The 15,306-nt window shown below is 42.8% G+C and overlaps 1 protein-coding gene across 1 annotated transcript in view; it reads right to left on the bottom strand.

The window, feature by feature from the left end:
• Window positions 1-15,306, bottom strand: part of LOC124857913 (E3 ubiquitin-protein ligase HECW1) — a 210,636-nt gene that overhangs the window by 177,099 nt on the left and 18,231 nt on the right. The window contains exons 2-4 of the mRNA XM_047349491.1: window positions 7,748-8,069; window positions 7,353-7,460; window positions 1,827-1,921 (exon numbers count right to left, since the gene is read on the bottom strand). Coding sequence (XP_047205447.1) covers window positions 1,827-1,921; window positions 7,353-7,460; window positions 7,748-8,069 — 525 coding nt within the window. The remainder of the gene's footprint in view (window positions 1-1,826; window positions 1,922-7,352; window positions 7,461-7,747; window positions 8,070-15,306) is intronic.

Genomic DNA, 15,306 nt, shown 5'->3' on the forward strand with positions numbered 1-15,306 from the left:
TTTTGGCCCCATCAGCATTTTCCAGGGGCCCACAACAGCACAATGCTTGGGCAATCATGGAAATTCAATCGCTGCTAAACATCCTCTCTATGACTTACAGGCTTTTGAAGGACAACAGGACAATCATAATTTGCCATAAAAACCCTTAAACTCAATCAGCTGTTATTTAGCCTCTTTTGGTAAAATGTATTTATTTTATTAAAACTCATGAATTCCTACATTGCTTAGATATGTTTATTTGTCAAACCTTTTGTTGGACAGTTACTTCTGTCAGCTGATGGAAATAATGTGTTAGCTTCTCTTCTTTATTTTCAAACACAACTGGGAAAACTACAGAGACAGAATTTCGTAAATGTGACGAATATAAAGGATGTATTTTGCCACAGACAAATACTTTTGGCAATACAAATTGAATTTTGTAATTAAAAGTCTGGAAAAGTAGTTTAAAAAACTACAGTTCTCAGCCACCAATGGACACAGGTGCATCAACTAAATACTTTGGGTTTTGGCAATTTTTTTCTCTGATTTCCATGAAGTTTTCTAGGAGTTTCTCTCAAACATTTAAGATGATGTTCTTGGTCCCAAACCATGTGTTTTGTATAGTGTTCCAAGCCACAAAAACATTCTGTTATACCTTATGGTTTATAGTCTGTTAAATAAGATGCCAGAGAAGGTGGTCGGCTGTATGGACAATAGAGCAGCTAAATAAAATATTTCTGGGGGAGAAATAAGCACAAACATAAATATTTTATTGCTGCACTTACCAGAATGTTTCAAACATAGGGTGGTCATACTGGATTTTCAAGCTCTGTGTTCTCTGTGACACCTTGGGATTTCTTTATATTGACAAATAAGACTTTTGAGTACAAATGGAACAAACAATTAAACCACATAAACCCATCCACAAAACGAAACAAACTGGATAGGATTATGTTCCTATGTGAAATGTATCAAAATCACACAATGTACCCTATAAACAACAGTGCGTCAGTTTGTTTTACTCATGAAAACAACCATGACAGAGTAAAATGGAAAGATTTTATTTTCAAATACTCAGCACCTGCAAAGCAATTGTTGCAGCAGTTGCCAAAAACGGAAAAACAGAGTGACCATGGGCCCACTCTAACCAGTTAGCCTGACACTGCACATGGAACATGATCCAGGTATGTTATTGGCTACAGTATGAGGAAAGGGGCTAGAAAATGCAGCATCCCACTCAGTTTTGCATGATTCACATATTGAAGCCCTCCTCACTGTTTCCAAACTGTGTGGAGTATTTAATAAATATCCCTGTGAATCTGAATGCCGGCTGTGGGACTACTGCGCTACCATGCCATTTAATTGAGATGAGACCAGCAGAATATGGAATTTACAAGTTGCCAAACATGCAAAAAAAAGTCAATGAAGATAGATTTGTACCAGTAGAAGTTCTTAAGACGATCATCCTTGTCACGGCTCGTTTTAGCCTTGGCCTCCACATTAGCATCTCTCGTGGCTTGTCCAATATCAGGGTGATATACTGGCTCATTAGGCTGAAGCCCTTGCAGCTAGAATGCCTTCTCTACCACAGCTGTATTCCTCAGCATCTTGACTAGATAAAAAGGCTTCGGAATCCACGTTGGAATCTATAAAATGTCGCTAGTCCAGCTTACTCAAGCCAACAAACTAACCTGAAACTCTGATCTTTCCATCTGTTTAAAATTGTTTTTGCCACACACCACCCCCCTTTGCAAACCTCTGTGACATAGTACAGCAAAGTACACATTGACAAATTACAAAGGATATAACAGTTTCATTTAAAAAATAGGATGTGAAATAAGACTCACGGGTGGGAAGTTCTTCTTGATGGTCACACTGGGTGTAGTGGCCCTCAGAGCTCCGGTGACACCGTGGTAGTATCTGAAGCAGACTTGGGTCTCAGCTGTGAAAAAAAGAATACAATAAATATTCAGAACTGGTCTTTCCTTGATATTTTCTGTATACCTGTCAATATGTGTTTGTATGTAACAAACAACAAGACAGAAATAAGTCTAAAAATTTTAAATGTGTCCTTCCTAGCTTTACAGAACTAAAATGAGAATTTCCTGTATTCATGTTGAAACTGCATATTACAAGAAACAAAATGCAGAGGTTGCACAATGGTAATGACTTTAAAGGGACAAGTGATATTAACCACTTGTAGATTGTGTGCAGCTGTGAAAACCCAGATCTGTGGGGGACACATGCAGATTAAGGTCACAGTAAAGCTCCATGTTTTCTTGCCTGTTTTCACCAGACACACACTGACATTTGGACAGGAGCAGGGGAAACCCACAGCAGCACTGCATGAGCTGAAACAAGGTTCAATTAATCCTCTGTTTATCTGGTTTACTGAGCAGTAAACACAAATATAATACTTGGTTGGGTGTAGTCTTGAATGGTCTACGTTTTCCTAAACTCCAACAGCTGATTGGATTATAAAAACAGCATTTAAACATAAAGGCAAATAAATGGCATCCAGTGTAAGTAAGGTGCTGGTCATAGGTCAGCAACTTCTCTTGTGTAAGAATTTAAAATCATCATTCATCCAGATTTTATATTTTCAAAACATGTCTGTAGTCTGCCTAACTGATGGGATTTAGCAGGATTTATGGAAAAATATAGCTGAGTATCATCCTCACAACAGTGGAAGTTTATCCTATGCTGCCTGGTGGTTTTAATAACATGAGGCATGGTGGCCTGTTTCACCAGTGCTGTTTCAGTGCTATGATGAGCTCTGCCACCTGACTGAAACTCTTCAAACAAGTCATTACTGTGGAAATGCTCACACACTTGATTAGCAACTATTTTCTCAAGAGTTTTTGATAAGAACTGATGACTGGTATAGGTCTGCAGTTCTATATGGCTTCTTGATCAAGAGAAGGTTTCTTTAGTAAAGGTTTAACTACAACAACCTTAAAAGCCTACGTATCCATTTAGTAAGGATAGATTAATGATATCTAAAATGGGGCTGGTGATCAAAGGGAACACTTCCTTAAATAATTTGGTTGGGATTTGGGTCTAACATAAATGTTGAAGGTTTAGATGAAGCTAATATTTTTAACTCAGGAAGCTCAACTAGCTCAAAACAGTCCTCTGTTCAGGAGGATGGCACTAATTTGAATTTTAATAGAATCAATGTAAATATAAATTATAAAGCAACTCTGTGGGATTTTGCAGCACCTCTTTAAACTCAGCCTATCCCAGAAGAATGTTCCAGTGTTGTGACGACCTCCTGTCTTGTTCCGGTACCAAAGAAAACTCCCCCATCAGTTGTCAATGACTGTTGCCATGACATCCCACACCATGAAGGTCCTAGAGAGACTCCTGTTGGCCCCCATGAGTAACCAGACAATAATAATAACAGGACACCCTTCAGTTTGCTTATCGCTGTAGAGTTGGAGTTGAAGATGCCATAATTCACCTGCTTCAACAAACCCACTGTCATCTGGACAAAGCCAGCGGCACTGTGAGGATCATGTTAATTGATTTCTCCAGTGAATTTAACACAATTCATCCTGATTTCCTTTGTCAGAAACTCCAGAAGACTCAGGTGGAGGCCTCAACAACTCCTGGATCAAAGACTACCTGGCAAACAGACCACAGTTGGTGAGACTGGGGGGTTGTGTGTCTAACCAGGTAGTTAGCAGCACAGGAGCACCACAGGGGACTGTACTCTCACCATTCCTTTTCACTCTGTACACCTCAGACTTCCAGTACAAGACATACTCCTGTCATCTGTAGAAATACTCTGATAATTCTGCAGTTGAGGGGTGGATCAGAGATGGACAAGCTGAGTACAGGGAGCTGATGGACCGCTTTGTGGCATGTTGTGGAAACAATCATCTCATCTTAAACGTGAATAAAATAAAGGAGATGATTGTAGATTTTAAGAGAAACTGGAATAGGTCAAACACTATTTCCATCATGGGAGTAGAAGTGGAGGTGGTGGACTATAAACACGGTGTTCACCTGGACAACAGACTGGAGTGGAGATGCAACTGTGGAGCCGTCTACAAGAAGGGACAGAGCAGATTGTACTTCTTGAGGAAGCTTAGGTCCTTCAGTGTTTTCAGGAAGATGCTGCATATGTTTTATAAGTCTGTTGTGGAGAGTGTGATCTCTTCTGCCATCATCTGCTGGGGAAGCAGCATCAGAGCCAAGGACTTAAAAAAGCTCAACAAGCTGATAAAGAAGGCTGGCTCTGTTCTGGGGACTCCTCTGGAACCTCTGGAGATCATTGTGCAAAGAAGGAGTCTTCATAAAATGAAGAACATTATGGAGAACCCTGAGCATCCTCTTCATCAGACTGTCCTACAAGAACAGTGTCTTCAGTCAGAGGCTTCTTCTGATCTGCTGTAAGACAGCCATCAGCATCTACAACAGCTCTTTGAAGAATTCGATGACTCTGTAAGCTTGGCAACTGCACTAAAACGAAACCTAGCATTATTTTGCATGTTTACATGGACATAATTATTCAAAATAAAGGGCCGATCAGATAAAAAATTTGTAATGTAAATGTGCCAACTGGAATATTTTGATCTGATTCTGTTCAATCATGAAGAAACTGTATTCCGAGCAAGAGGGGTGGTTGATGTCGATCCACAATCCGGAACCGTGTCCATGTAAACACTTGTTCCGATCGTCTCAGTCTGATTGGGCCAAACTGACCTGAGTGTGCCCTATGTCGATGTGACACATTTCGGCCTTTAGTAGCAAACCCCTCTCATCCTGTAACTTAGGAACAAAAACATCATGGGTTGCTGAGCCTATAGCTCAATTATGGAAAGCCTCAGCCTACCTAGTGTTGGTCCATTCTGGGAAATCAGAACCAGCACACTTCTTTGTTTGTTTGTTTGTTTTTTCAGCACAGGTAGAAGTACTATTTCTTCTTCTACTGAAATAAGTGTGGTGCATGTTAACAGACGTCATGATTATTGATTTTGCATTTATAAACATGGTGTATTCCGATTTTTCAATTATCAACTAAAAGCGGCTGAGTCTAGTACACACTGTATGGTTCCATGTTACCATCAGGTGAAGTCTGAATAAGAATGATGAATCGATCAGGGCTTGACTATGGCAACTAAGATCCATATTTGGGAGAAGATCAACACTTAATACAGTTTAGCAAAACCCCTCTTGTTGCTGGAAGCTAAATGCTCTGAAACAGCTCGTCCAGGGGCGTGGCATTGATGGTGTAGGGGTTAAGTGTGTGATCTTATATGGAGGCTACAGTCCTCAAAGCAGCCGTCCAGGGTTCGAGTCCTGGACCCAGTGATATTTGCCAAATGTCTACCCCTCTTTCCTGTCTGCCTACTGTCTGAAAAATTAAAAATAAAGGCCATTAGTGCTGAAAAAATATCTTTAAACAGCTCGTCCACCTGTCATTTCTTGTTCCCTTGCTTAGTTGAAACACCTGCACCACTTCCTGTTGATGTGATTTATTGTTCTTCATGTATGTATACACTCACAGCTCCCCATGTTCCTAAACACAGTGTCTGTGTACTATTTCTGACTTGCACTCTCTCAGAGATGTGCCTTTGCAAGCAGGCCCTGCAACATAAATGATACTTTTAGCATAACCTAAAAGGTAATAAGAGACTTGACAAGGGAATTTTGAAATCTGCAGCAAGCTTAGTGCTGCTTAGACATCACTTTTGATAAGCAGTGTTACACCACCAGCAACATTAGCTTATGTTTTTCCTCATTTTGTTTTTATTTACAGCTATAAGTATTATGGGATATGTGTCTACCAGCTTTACACACAAACTAAGACTAAGATTTTCTCATTATTTTTGGCCATATTGCTCAAATAATCAGTATTTGTATTTAATAGAAATACGTAAATAAACATTTAGGTAGCCTTTCAAATGAAATAACCATGAGCATGTAAGTGTGCACCAGTCACCAGAAAATGCTGAGTAATTATGCTCAGGTTTGCATGAACTTTAGCTCATGTGTTGCAGATATCTTAGAAACTAATTAGCACGGCAGTATAATCACTGTGTTTAAAACACATTAACTCCAGAAACCTGAAGGCAACCGTACATGAACTTCTCCTGAAAAGACGTGACAATGTTTTTGAAAAATACTGAACATTTTAAACATTCCACTCTTTTTTTAGCCACAGTTCATTGGCTCTGCCCAGACCATCTATCTGATCTTCCTTTTGCTTGAACCCTGTAATTTTCATCCTTGACAACCCACCTCGGATATTGTTCTGCTGGAGCTTGCTCTCCAGGTCTCCCTTCTTGAAGGCTCTTTTTTCTTGTTACAGGCTTCAAGCAGACCTCAAAGGTCACTGGTGATCAATGGTTTGTTATTTTTATTGTTTTGATATACAGGTACTGGATAACCCTTTAAAGCATCTCCATCAACCTGTACTACCCTGGTATCCAACATGAATTGGGAGACAGTCTTCCCTAGATCAACAAGACAAAAGTAAAACAACCCCTCAGCAGTTCTGAGCAAAGATCAGGCCAAAACTCCACTGCTCCTCTTGAATCCAAGGATTATTTGACCAGTGAGAGTATCTTTTCCAAAGCCCTATAGTAAACTCTCTCATGGAGACTGAAAGGTTGGATTCTTTGCTTGTTGACCCAGAAATGAATATGCTTTGATCTGATTTTGGTGTCATGTCACCAGAGCACCTTCTCCCATATTTTTGCTGTGTCTTCTACGTGGCTTGTAGGAGTTCCGCTAGCTTTATTTCAGCATTGACTTATTTCTTGTCACTTTTTCATAAAGGTCATATAAATGGAGTGCGGTGCTGATGGTTCTTTTGTCAACAGATTCTCCCACCTGAGCCATGGATCTTTGCAGCTCATTCAGTATGCACTTGTTTGTCTGTTCCATCAAATCCAAATAAAATAAATTGAAGTTTGTCGCTGTAATGTGATAAAATGTGAACAAAAGTTCAAGAGGCATAATGTCTTGAGCCATGAATGGAATGTGGATTTATGTGTACTCTTTCCCTGACTGATACCTTTGTACAACTAGATGACAATGATCCTTTGCAACCTCTCTGCAAACTATGCCTTTAAATAAAGGATGCAAATGAGAAAACAAGAGGAAAATCCTACTACGACAGTCAGACTTTACTTCAGGATCACCAGATTTACTACATGATGGCAGGTGGGAACTCAAGAAGTCTCAATGCTGTAATTAAACCAAAATCTGTCGCAACTAAATATTAGTATTAAGAGTGTGCTCAATTGTGTTACTGGGTTATTACAGTCTTCAAACAGAGCCAGACAGCAATAGATTTAGTTTGTGGATGTGAAACAGCTCATGGCTCTCTACTGGTTGCTGGTGTTTTTAGAGATACTCACAGCTTCTGAAGTGGGAGCTGGAATAGATTTTCCAAACTATTTGTCCCTTGTGAGATCCACTGATGCCTCGGTTCTTGTAGTTGAGAAAGTTCTCAGAAAGAGTCTCATCTAGAAAGAGAGATGAGAACATGCCAATCGTCCACCAACACAGAATTCATTTTCATTTTTCTACTTTCCAACTTTCTACTTTCCTTGCTGACGTTTTTGGTTTCTTGAGCCAGAAATCGTTTTTTATCATTCTGAACTATTTCTAACACAACATAGGAAAACATGAAATGATATAATTCAACCATGACATTATTTGGAAAACATTTAAATAATACATTTAAGAAAATGTTAATATATTGAAATTTGAAAATGGTGGAAATAAATACACTAAGTCATGTCCAATTTACCAACAAGATACATTCCAATCCAGTCTCCAGCATCCACTTCCTCCTTGATGTCCCATGTGACCACCAAATCTTCAGACTGGCCTATTGTGTAGTGGGCAGAGCTGACAGTGAGCGTAGAGCGGGCCTCGGGTGAGACCAGATCAGTGTCACTGGTGGAGCGCTGCAACCCCAGCATGAAGGGTTCCTGGTTCAAACCGTTGACTGCGTATGTGTCTGGACCACAGCTGTGACGTGCTGCGCCCTTGCAGCGCTGGCGGGACTGGTCACTGCAGGTTGGGGAGGCCATGGCAGCCAGGCTCAAGAGCCGGTTCTGGTACAGGTTCTGCATCAACATACACAGCACTAAATATAATGGCTGGGTCATTTCCCGGTATTTTAGTATTTGTTCTCTAATTGACTAATTACAGCTGCTTGTAACAGTCCTCATATCCCTTAAACTTTATCAGTTTTTGGCACTTTTCAACCTAAAACTTCCTTGTTGTTTATTGGAATTTTACGCAATGGACCAACACATAATTGCAAGCTATTTGCCTGCAGAAGTCACCTAAGAGATGGGGTGAGAAGCTCAATTTTAAACTCTTTTTAGTTTTCGGGACACGTCCCAATGAAGGAGGTCCCAGGGCAGACCCAGAACCTGCTGGTGGGAGTACAGTTCCCTTCTGGCTTAGGAACCTCCTTAAGATCCCCCACAGGTGGTGTAACCCACAGAGAGAGTGAGAGGAATTTTGTCTACACTGAACAAAAATCTTGCCAGTCTTACTCTGATTGAATCATCTTTAAGAAAAAGTATTATATAACCAATACAAGTCACACCATAATGGCAACAGATTGAAATTTCTACTCGCTGGTATTCATAAGAGGGCCTTTGCACAATCTGAAATCTCCTATCATGCAGGATTAGGTTTCGGGTACAGGGACAGTATTGTAGCTTGTGCTAGACAAAACATCTTCAATGTGTGAATATAAAGGATTCAGTAGTTTGTTCAGTGTGAGCAGTGCGGAGCAGACAAAAGTGGAAGTGGCGGAGAGAGACTCAGGCTGGAGGAGGAGGCACAAAACGCTAGCCACACAAGTCAGTGTAAGTGACGTGTAAGGGGCTGGATGTCTGGTCCAACAGTTTGACGATGGAAGGGTGGGTGAGTTGGCGACGTGGCTTGTGCGACAGTGGTGACTGGGGACCCTCTAATACTGTGGTACCCTCGGAGATGGGTTATGGGCCAGAGAGACTGTGATTTAGTAGTTTACCTGGCTCTGGCAAAGCTGTCAGCTGGCCTGTCTAGGACAGACTTTAACCTCCCATGACGTTCTACAGGACAAAGTGGGTGGAGCCATTGAGAGGCTATTTATTTGCTACTTTTTCTGTTTGGAAAACAGATTTTTAAAACCAAAACTCAGATATAATTTGGCCTTATCCTGTTTCTCTCACATTGGATCCTATATAACGTCTATAATTTTGAATCTCAGTACATTTGCTGATAGACGCTGACAAAGCAGATGATCGTAGTCATCTGGTCAGCTGGGTGTACGTCTGAAACATCTAAGTTTAGAAAGCAGTTTAATTTCTGGCCATTCACAATGACACCAGTGGCTGATAGCTGATGCTTGAAGGGTAATGGCTACATACAGCAATGTCACAGTGTCATGCTGAAACAGCAGTTCAGTCTCACAGACAGGCATGTGATTTTATCACCATCCAAGGAAGCTTTTTTGATTTTATACATCACATCGAAGCAATGCGGTGAAAATTAGCCACAGCATCTGGAAGACGGAACAATTTAAAGCCCACTTGTATCAGCAAACAGCAACGATAAAGGGAGCATGCAAGCATGCAGCAACCATGCTACATTTTAAGACTGAACACCACATAATAAAAATGGAAAGCAAACAATGAAGCTGAAGTGGAAAACAATGTTTCTGAAGAACAAACAATATCTAATGTATGGTATACTACCAAAAGTATTTGTCAGTCTACTTTTACATGTATTTTGATGACATCCTATTCCTAATCTATAAGGTCCAGTTTGCTGATGGACCACAATTGCCAGCAATAGCTGCTTTAACTATTCTGTAAACATGTTCAACAAGGTTCAGGAGTGTGATCATAGTTATATGAGAAAACCAGAGTAGCGGATTACTGTATATCATTTAGCCTTTTTGAATTACAATCAGAATCAGCTTTATTGGAAAATTTGTACAGACAAACTGAGAATTTGACTCTGGTACACTTTGCTTTCAATAATAAAGAAAATCATTTTTAGATGTACACTCACCGGCCACTTTATTAGGTACACCTTTTTAGTACTGGGATGGACCCCCTTTTGCCTTCAGAACAGCCTTAATCCTTTGTGGCATAGATTCAACAAGGTACTGGAAACATTCCTCAGAGAGTTTGGTCCATATTGACATGATAGCATTACACAGATGCTGCAGATTTGTCGGCTGCACATCCATGATGCGAATCTCCCGTTCCACCACATCCCAAAGGTGCTCTATTGGATGGAGATCTGGTGACTGTGGAGGCCATTTGAGTACAGTGAACTCATTGCCATGTTCAAGAAACCAGTCTGAGATGATTTGTGCTTTATGACATGGCACATTATCCTGCTGGAAGAAACCATCAGAAGATGGGTACACTGTGGTCATAAAGGGATGGACATGGTCAGCAACAATACTCAGGAAGGCTGTGGCATTGACACGATGCTCAGTTGGTACTAAGTGACCCCAAGTGTGCCAAGACAATATCCCCCACATTATTACACCACCACCACCAGGCTAAACCATTGATACAAGGCGGGATGGATCCATGATTTCATGTTGTTGATGCCAAATTCTGACCCTACCATCCAAATTTCGCAGCAGAAATTGAGACTCATCAGACTAGGCAACGTTTTTCCAATCTTCTATTATCCAATTTTGGTGAGTCTGTGCAAATTGTAGCCTCAGTTTCCTGTTCTTAGCGACAGAAGTGGCACCCGGTGTGGTCTTCTGCTGCTGTAGCCCATCCGCCTCAAGGTTCGACGTTTTGTGCGTTCAGAGATGCTCTTCTGCATGCCTTGGTGGTAACAAGTGGTTATTTGAGTTACTGTTGCCTTTCTATCAGCTCGAACCAGTCTGGGCATTCTCCTCTGATCTCTGGTATCAACAAGGCATTCCAGAACTGCCGCTCACTGGATATTTTCTTTTTCGGACCCTTCTCTGTAAACCCTAGAGATGGTAGTGTGTGAAAATCCCAGTAGATCAGCAGTTTCTGAAAAACTCAGACCAGCCCGTCTGTCACCAACAACCATGCCATGTTCAAAGTCACTTAAATCACCTTTCGTCCCCATTTTGATGCTTGGTTTGACCTGAAGCAGATCGTCTTGACCATGTCTACATGCCTAAATGAGTTGCTGCCCTGTGATTGGCTGATTATAATTTTGTGTTAACGAGCAGTTGGACAGGTGTGCCTAATAAAGTTGCCGGTAAGTGTAAATATATACACAATTGAATTTACAAAAGAATATAATATGAGATCAGTCCAACTATGCATGGTATTGTTCTGGAGCTCTGTCAAGTGTTCATCGGAGAAACAGCCTGGGGGAAGAAACTGTCTCTGTGGCAGCTGGTTTTGGCAGACAGCGCACTGTAGCGCCACCTGAAGGTAAAAGCCTAAACAGCCTGTGTGCAGGGAGTGTGGGGTCTGCAGAGATTTTAGCTGCCCTTTTCCTGATCCTAGACCTGTATTAGTCTTGAATAGAGGGAAGGTCAATCCTGATGATTCTCTCTGCAAACCTGATTGTTTGTTGCAGTCTGGACCTGTCCTGTTTTGTGGATGAGCCAAACTACACTGAGATGGATGAAGACAGGACAGACTGAATTATGTCAGTGTAAAAGATGCCCAGCAGCTCATGTGGAAGGTTGTCCACATGAGCTGCTGGTAAACGGTTTGTTGCATTCATTGGGTTGTGTCTTCGCTTTGTTGTAGGGGCTGGCCAGTCGGCCTGCATGGTGCAGCGTGGTATGCCGTGCAGGAGTGTGGGTGGCCGTCGTGCAGGGGCGCCTCTGGGGTTTGGGTGTGGGGTTGGCGGGGTGCCCAGTCCTTGGTGTACTGTGTTGGTCTTCGTCCAATGCATCTTTCTGTAGCTCTGGCCCCTGGCTGGTTGCCAGGCTGCGTTTGGCAGTCGGGGGGTGGGGCAGTGGAGCATGTCTTGTGCATGCACTGGGGTAGCTGGCATGTTGTGCCTGGCCTGGAGTGGTTGGCCTGCCCGGCCCGGTTACCCGGCTGGTGCATGTTTCTCTCTCATTTACTGGCGGGCTGAGGCTGCTGGCACTGGCCGGATGGTTGGGCAGAGGGTGGCGTGGAGGGGCTGCAACGTTTGTGGTGGGGGTGGGGGGTGGGTCGTGTCCTCTTCTTGGATGTGGGATCACCGGCATTTAGATCGGCTGAGCGGTGATGGTAGAGCGGAGCTGCATAATGTTTCTCCCTGGGCTATCATTCCAGTGGCGGTGATGTGGTGTTTGTGTGGTTGCGGGGGGTATGGTGGGGGATGCTGGCCCCGGGTGCTTGCCGCTGGCTGGGAACCTCTTGTTGAGTTTGTCCGGTCTTGGTGTGGGGTCTAGAGTTCGGTTGTGGGCGTTGTGCTCAGTGGTGTCTACCGTGTTGCGCCTGTGGGCGGAGGCCGGGGTGGCGTTGCACGGGGCCCTTGCCTTGCCATTGTGGTGCACTGTGCGGTTGGGTGCAGGATGCGGCAAGGGTGCTTGGAGCGGGGCAGTGTGTGGAGTTTGCAGTATGTGGGTATAGCTTCGTCGGCTTTTCGGGGATGGAGCTCACCTGTGGGGGTGTGCCCCAGTGGGGATTCGTGGCGTTTGGGTTCGGGGGCATGTGTTTGATATCTGTGTTCAGGTTGGGGGTGGCCCTGTGGGGAAATTCATGTTGGGGTTCATGGGGGGTGGGGGGCTCATGGGGTTGAGATCAGAATTCATTGGGGGGTTGGGACCGTTTTATCATGTGGCGGCTCTGGTTGGCGGGCTCGTTTGGATCAAGTAGACCCTTCTTTTGTACATGGCCCCCTCTCCGAATGAGGATGAGGGTCGTTGGAGACTGGGGTCGGGTTGGGGGTCAGGGTCTGGGCTGGGGTCACTCGGGTTTGTGCGGTGCTGGCACTAGTCTGGGCTGGTGTTGGAGCGGTCAGCCTGTCTTTGTGTTGGCTGTGTGGGTGTGAGTGTTTTTCTGTGTACATATGAGGGTGGGAATGTGTGATTGTTACTGGTCCTGTTTTTTGTGTCAAGTTAGGTCTTGGACTCCTCCCTCTCCTAAATCAGTTTAGGCCACCATCAAATGTGGTGCCTATTTCCTCCCCGCCACACTACCTGCCGGTGGTTTGTGTCTCTGCCTGCTGGTGTACTCGTGGTTCCAGGTGTCCAGGTCTTGGTGTTTTGGTGTGTGCCGGCTCACACCCTGTGGCTGTCTGCCGGGGCCTGGACCCCTGGGCTCTGTCGAGCCTCTGCTTGGGGAGTAATATGTCCCCTGTCTCTGAGTCCATGGCTGGATCTGCTCCCCAGCTCCCTGTAGCTTCTGCACTGTGGCTGCTGGGTGGTTCCCCTGAAACTCTCCCTGCTTTTCTCTGGGGAGGTGCGGTAGTCCCGGCGATGGTTCTCCTGGAGTTCCTGAGCTCTGGGGGGCCTTTGGATGTCTATGCCTCGGATCTCCTCCGTATCTGTCCCAGGTCCAGGGGGGCAGGTCTGTGGCTCCTCACACTCGCTATTGCATATTTTTATGGAGAAAACACACAAGCGCGCTCACACTCAGACCCACAGGTGTTTAGATTCAGGTGTTAAAAGATACACAAATGTTCTACATTGAGCGGCATTTACCACTAATTACATCTTGCATTCATAAGTACCGTGCACTTTTCGGTAAAAGAGCTGTTATAATGTATGTTTCTGCCGCTATAGAAGCAAGCAGGTTGTTATCTTGTATTCTCTTCATTCTTCTTTCTCTCCTCCATTCTTTTCTCCTTCTGTCCCTTTTTCCTTTTTGCCCCACCTCTCTCTCTTTCGTGCTTCTTATTTTTTTCTTTTCGTTTTTGTCTCTGTGTCCGTAACAACTGAAATAATCCCAAAGCAGTTTCTAATAAAGTTTATGTTATAAATATCAAGCAGAGCATTAAAGTGTTAGCTGTAATGCTCCATTTTGGAAAGTAAATCTGCTGGGTTTCTTCTTGGCACTCAGACAACAATTCTGAGTGCTACTCTGCCAGACAGGACACCGTTAAAATAAAAAAATTAAAAAGGAGTGGCTTGACATGAGGAATGCAACATTTGTAGCCCATGTCTAGTATTTGTCTGTGTGTTGTGGCTCTTAATGCTTACCCTCCTTGTGGAGGGTGTCGTATACTGTCTTCTGGACATCTGTCCAGTCAGCAGTCTTCCCCATGATTGTGTGGCCTATGACCCAGAATGAAGGACCGTTTAAAGGCTCAGGAAACCTTTGCAGGTGTTTTGAGTTAATTAGCTGATTGGGGTGAGTTTCAAATACTTTTTCACAGTATTCAAATTTGCTGAGACATTGAATTTTGGGTTTTCTTTACCTGTAAGACATAATCATCAAAATGACAAGAAACAAAGGCTTGGAATATATCACTCTATGTGTTATTATTCTCTATAATACATGAATTTCACTTTCTGAGATGACTGGCAAAAAACATTGCACATTTACGCAATATTCATATTTTTTTAGATGTACCTGTATACTCCTCCACCAGCTCCACTTCTTCTACCATGATGGAAATAGTGTAATAATAATCATCTCCTTTGTTTCATTCACGTTAATGATGAGATGATTGTTTCCACACAAAGCGGCCTCCATCCACTCTGACTGAGAAGACCATTCTTCTGACTACAAAGATTTCAGTCTCTAGATTTGTGAAGCTGGTAGACACATAGCCCAAAACACATGTAGCTGCTTTTTGGGCTATGAGGGCTGAATAAAATTATATATCATACTTTTCAGATTTTTGTTCATAAAACATGAGATGCCTTATTTTAATTCTGCTGGACTACATGTTTTGGTTACTTCCATAAAAGAAAAAAACTCTTCTTGCAAAACATTGGACTAAGCTGCATCATAATGCAAGATGTGTCTTTATTGTGCAAATGGTGAATAAAACATATATAAATTGCTAATTCATTACTGAATATATCTTATGCAATTTGTGTTTTGACTGTGGGTGGCAACTGTAGGAAATGCACACGTAAAAAATGCAAGGCAATATGACATCATTCATCCTCCAGGACATAATCCATTATTCAAATGGAACCATGATCAATGCCAGTAAAAACAATCCTTCCTTGTTTGTTTAGTTGTTACACTGATAAGTAGTGTTATTTAGAATCTACCTCAGATAAAGACTTTGTCAGGATGTGAAGTTTTGGACTTTGTGTTTTGTTTTGTTTACTGTTTACTAGAGGTTTCTTGTTTATGGTTTTGTATTTGTGTTTTCTGTTTTTCCTACAGTTCTAGTTTTCTTCTGCCCCCCAGTGTGTTCTCACCCTTTGTTCCCTTGGCGTTGCTCTCTTGT

The sequence above is a fragment of the Girardinichthys multiradiatus genome, chromosome 21, assembly GCF_021462225.1.
Source record: "Girardinichthys multiradiatus isolate DD_20200921_A chromosome 21, DD_fGirMul_XY1, whole genome shotgun sequence".
NCBI classification, from domain to species: Eukaryota; Metazoa; Chordata; class Actinopteri; order Cyprinodontiformes; family Goodeidae; genus Girardinichthys; species Girardinichthys multiradiatus.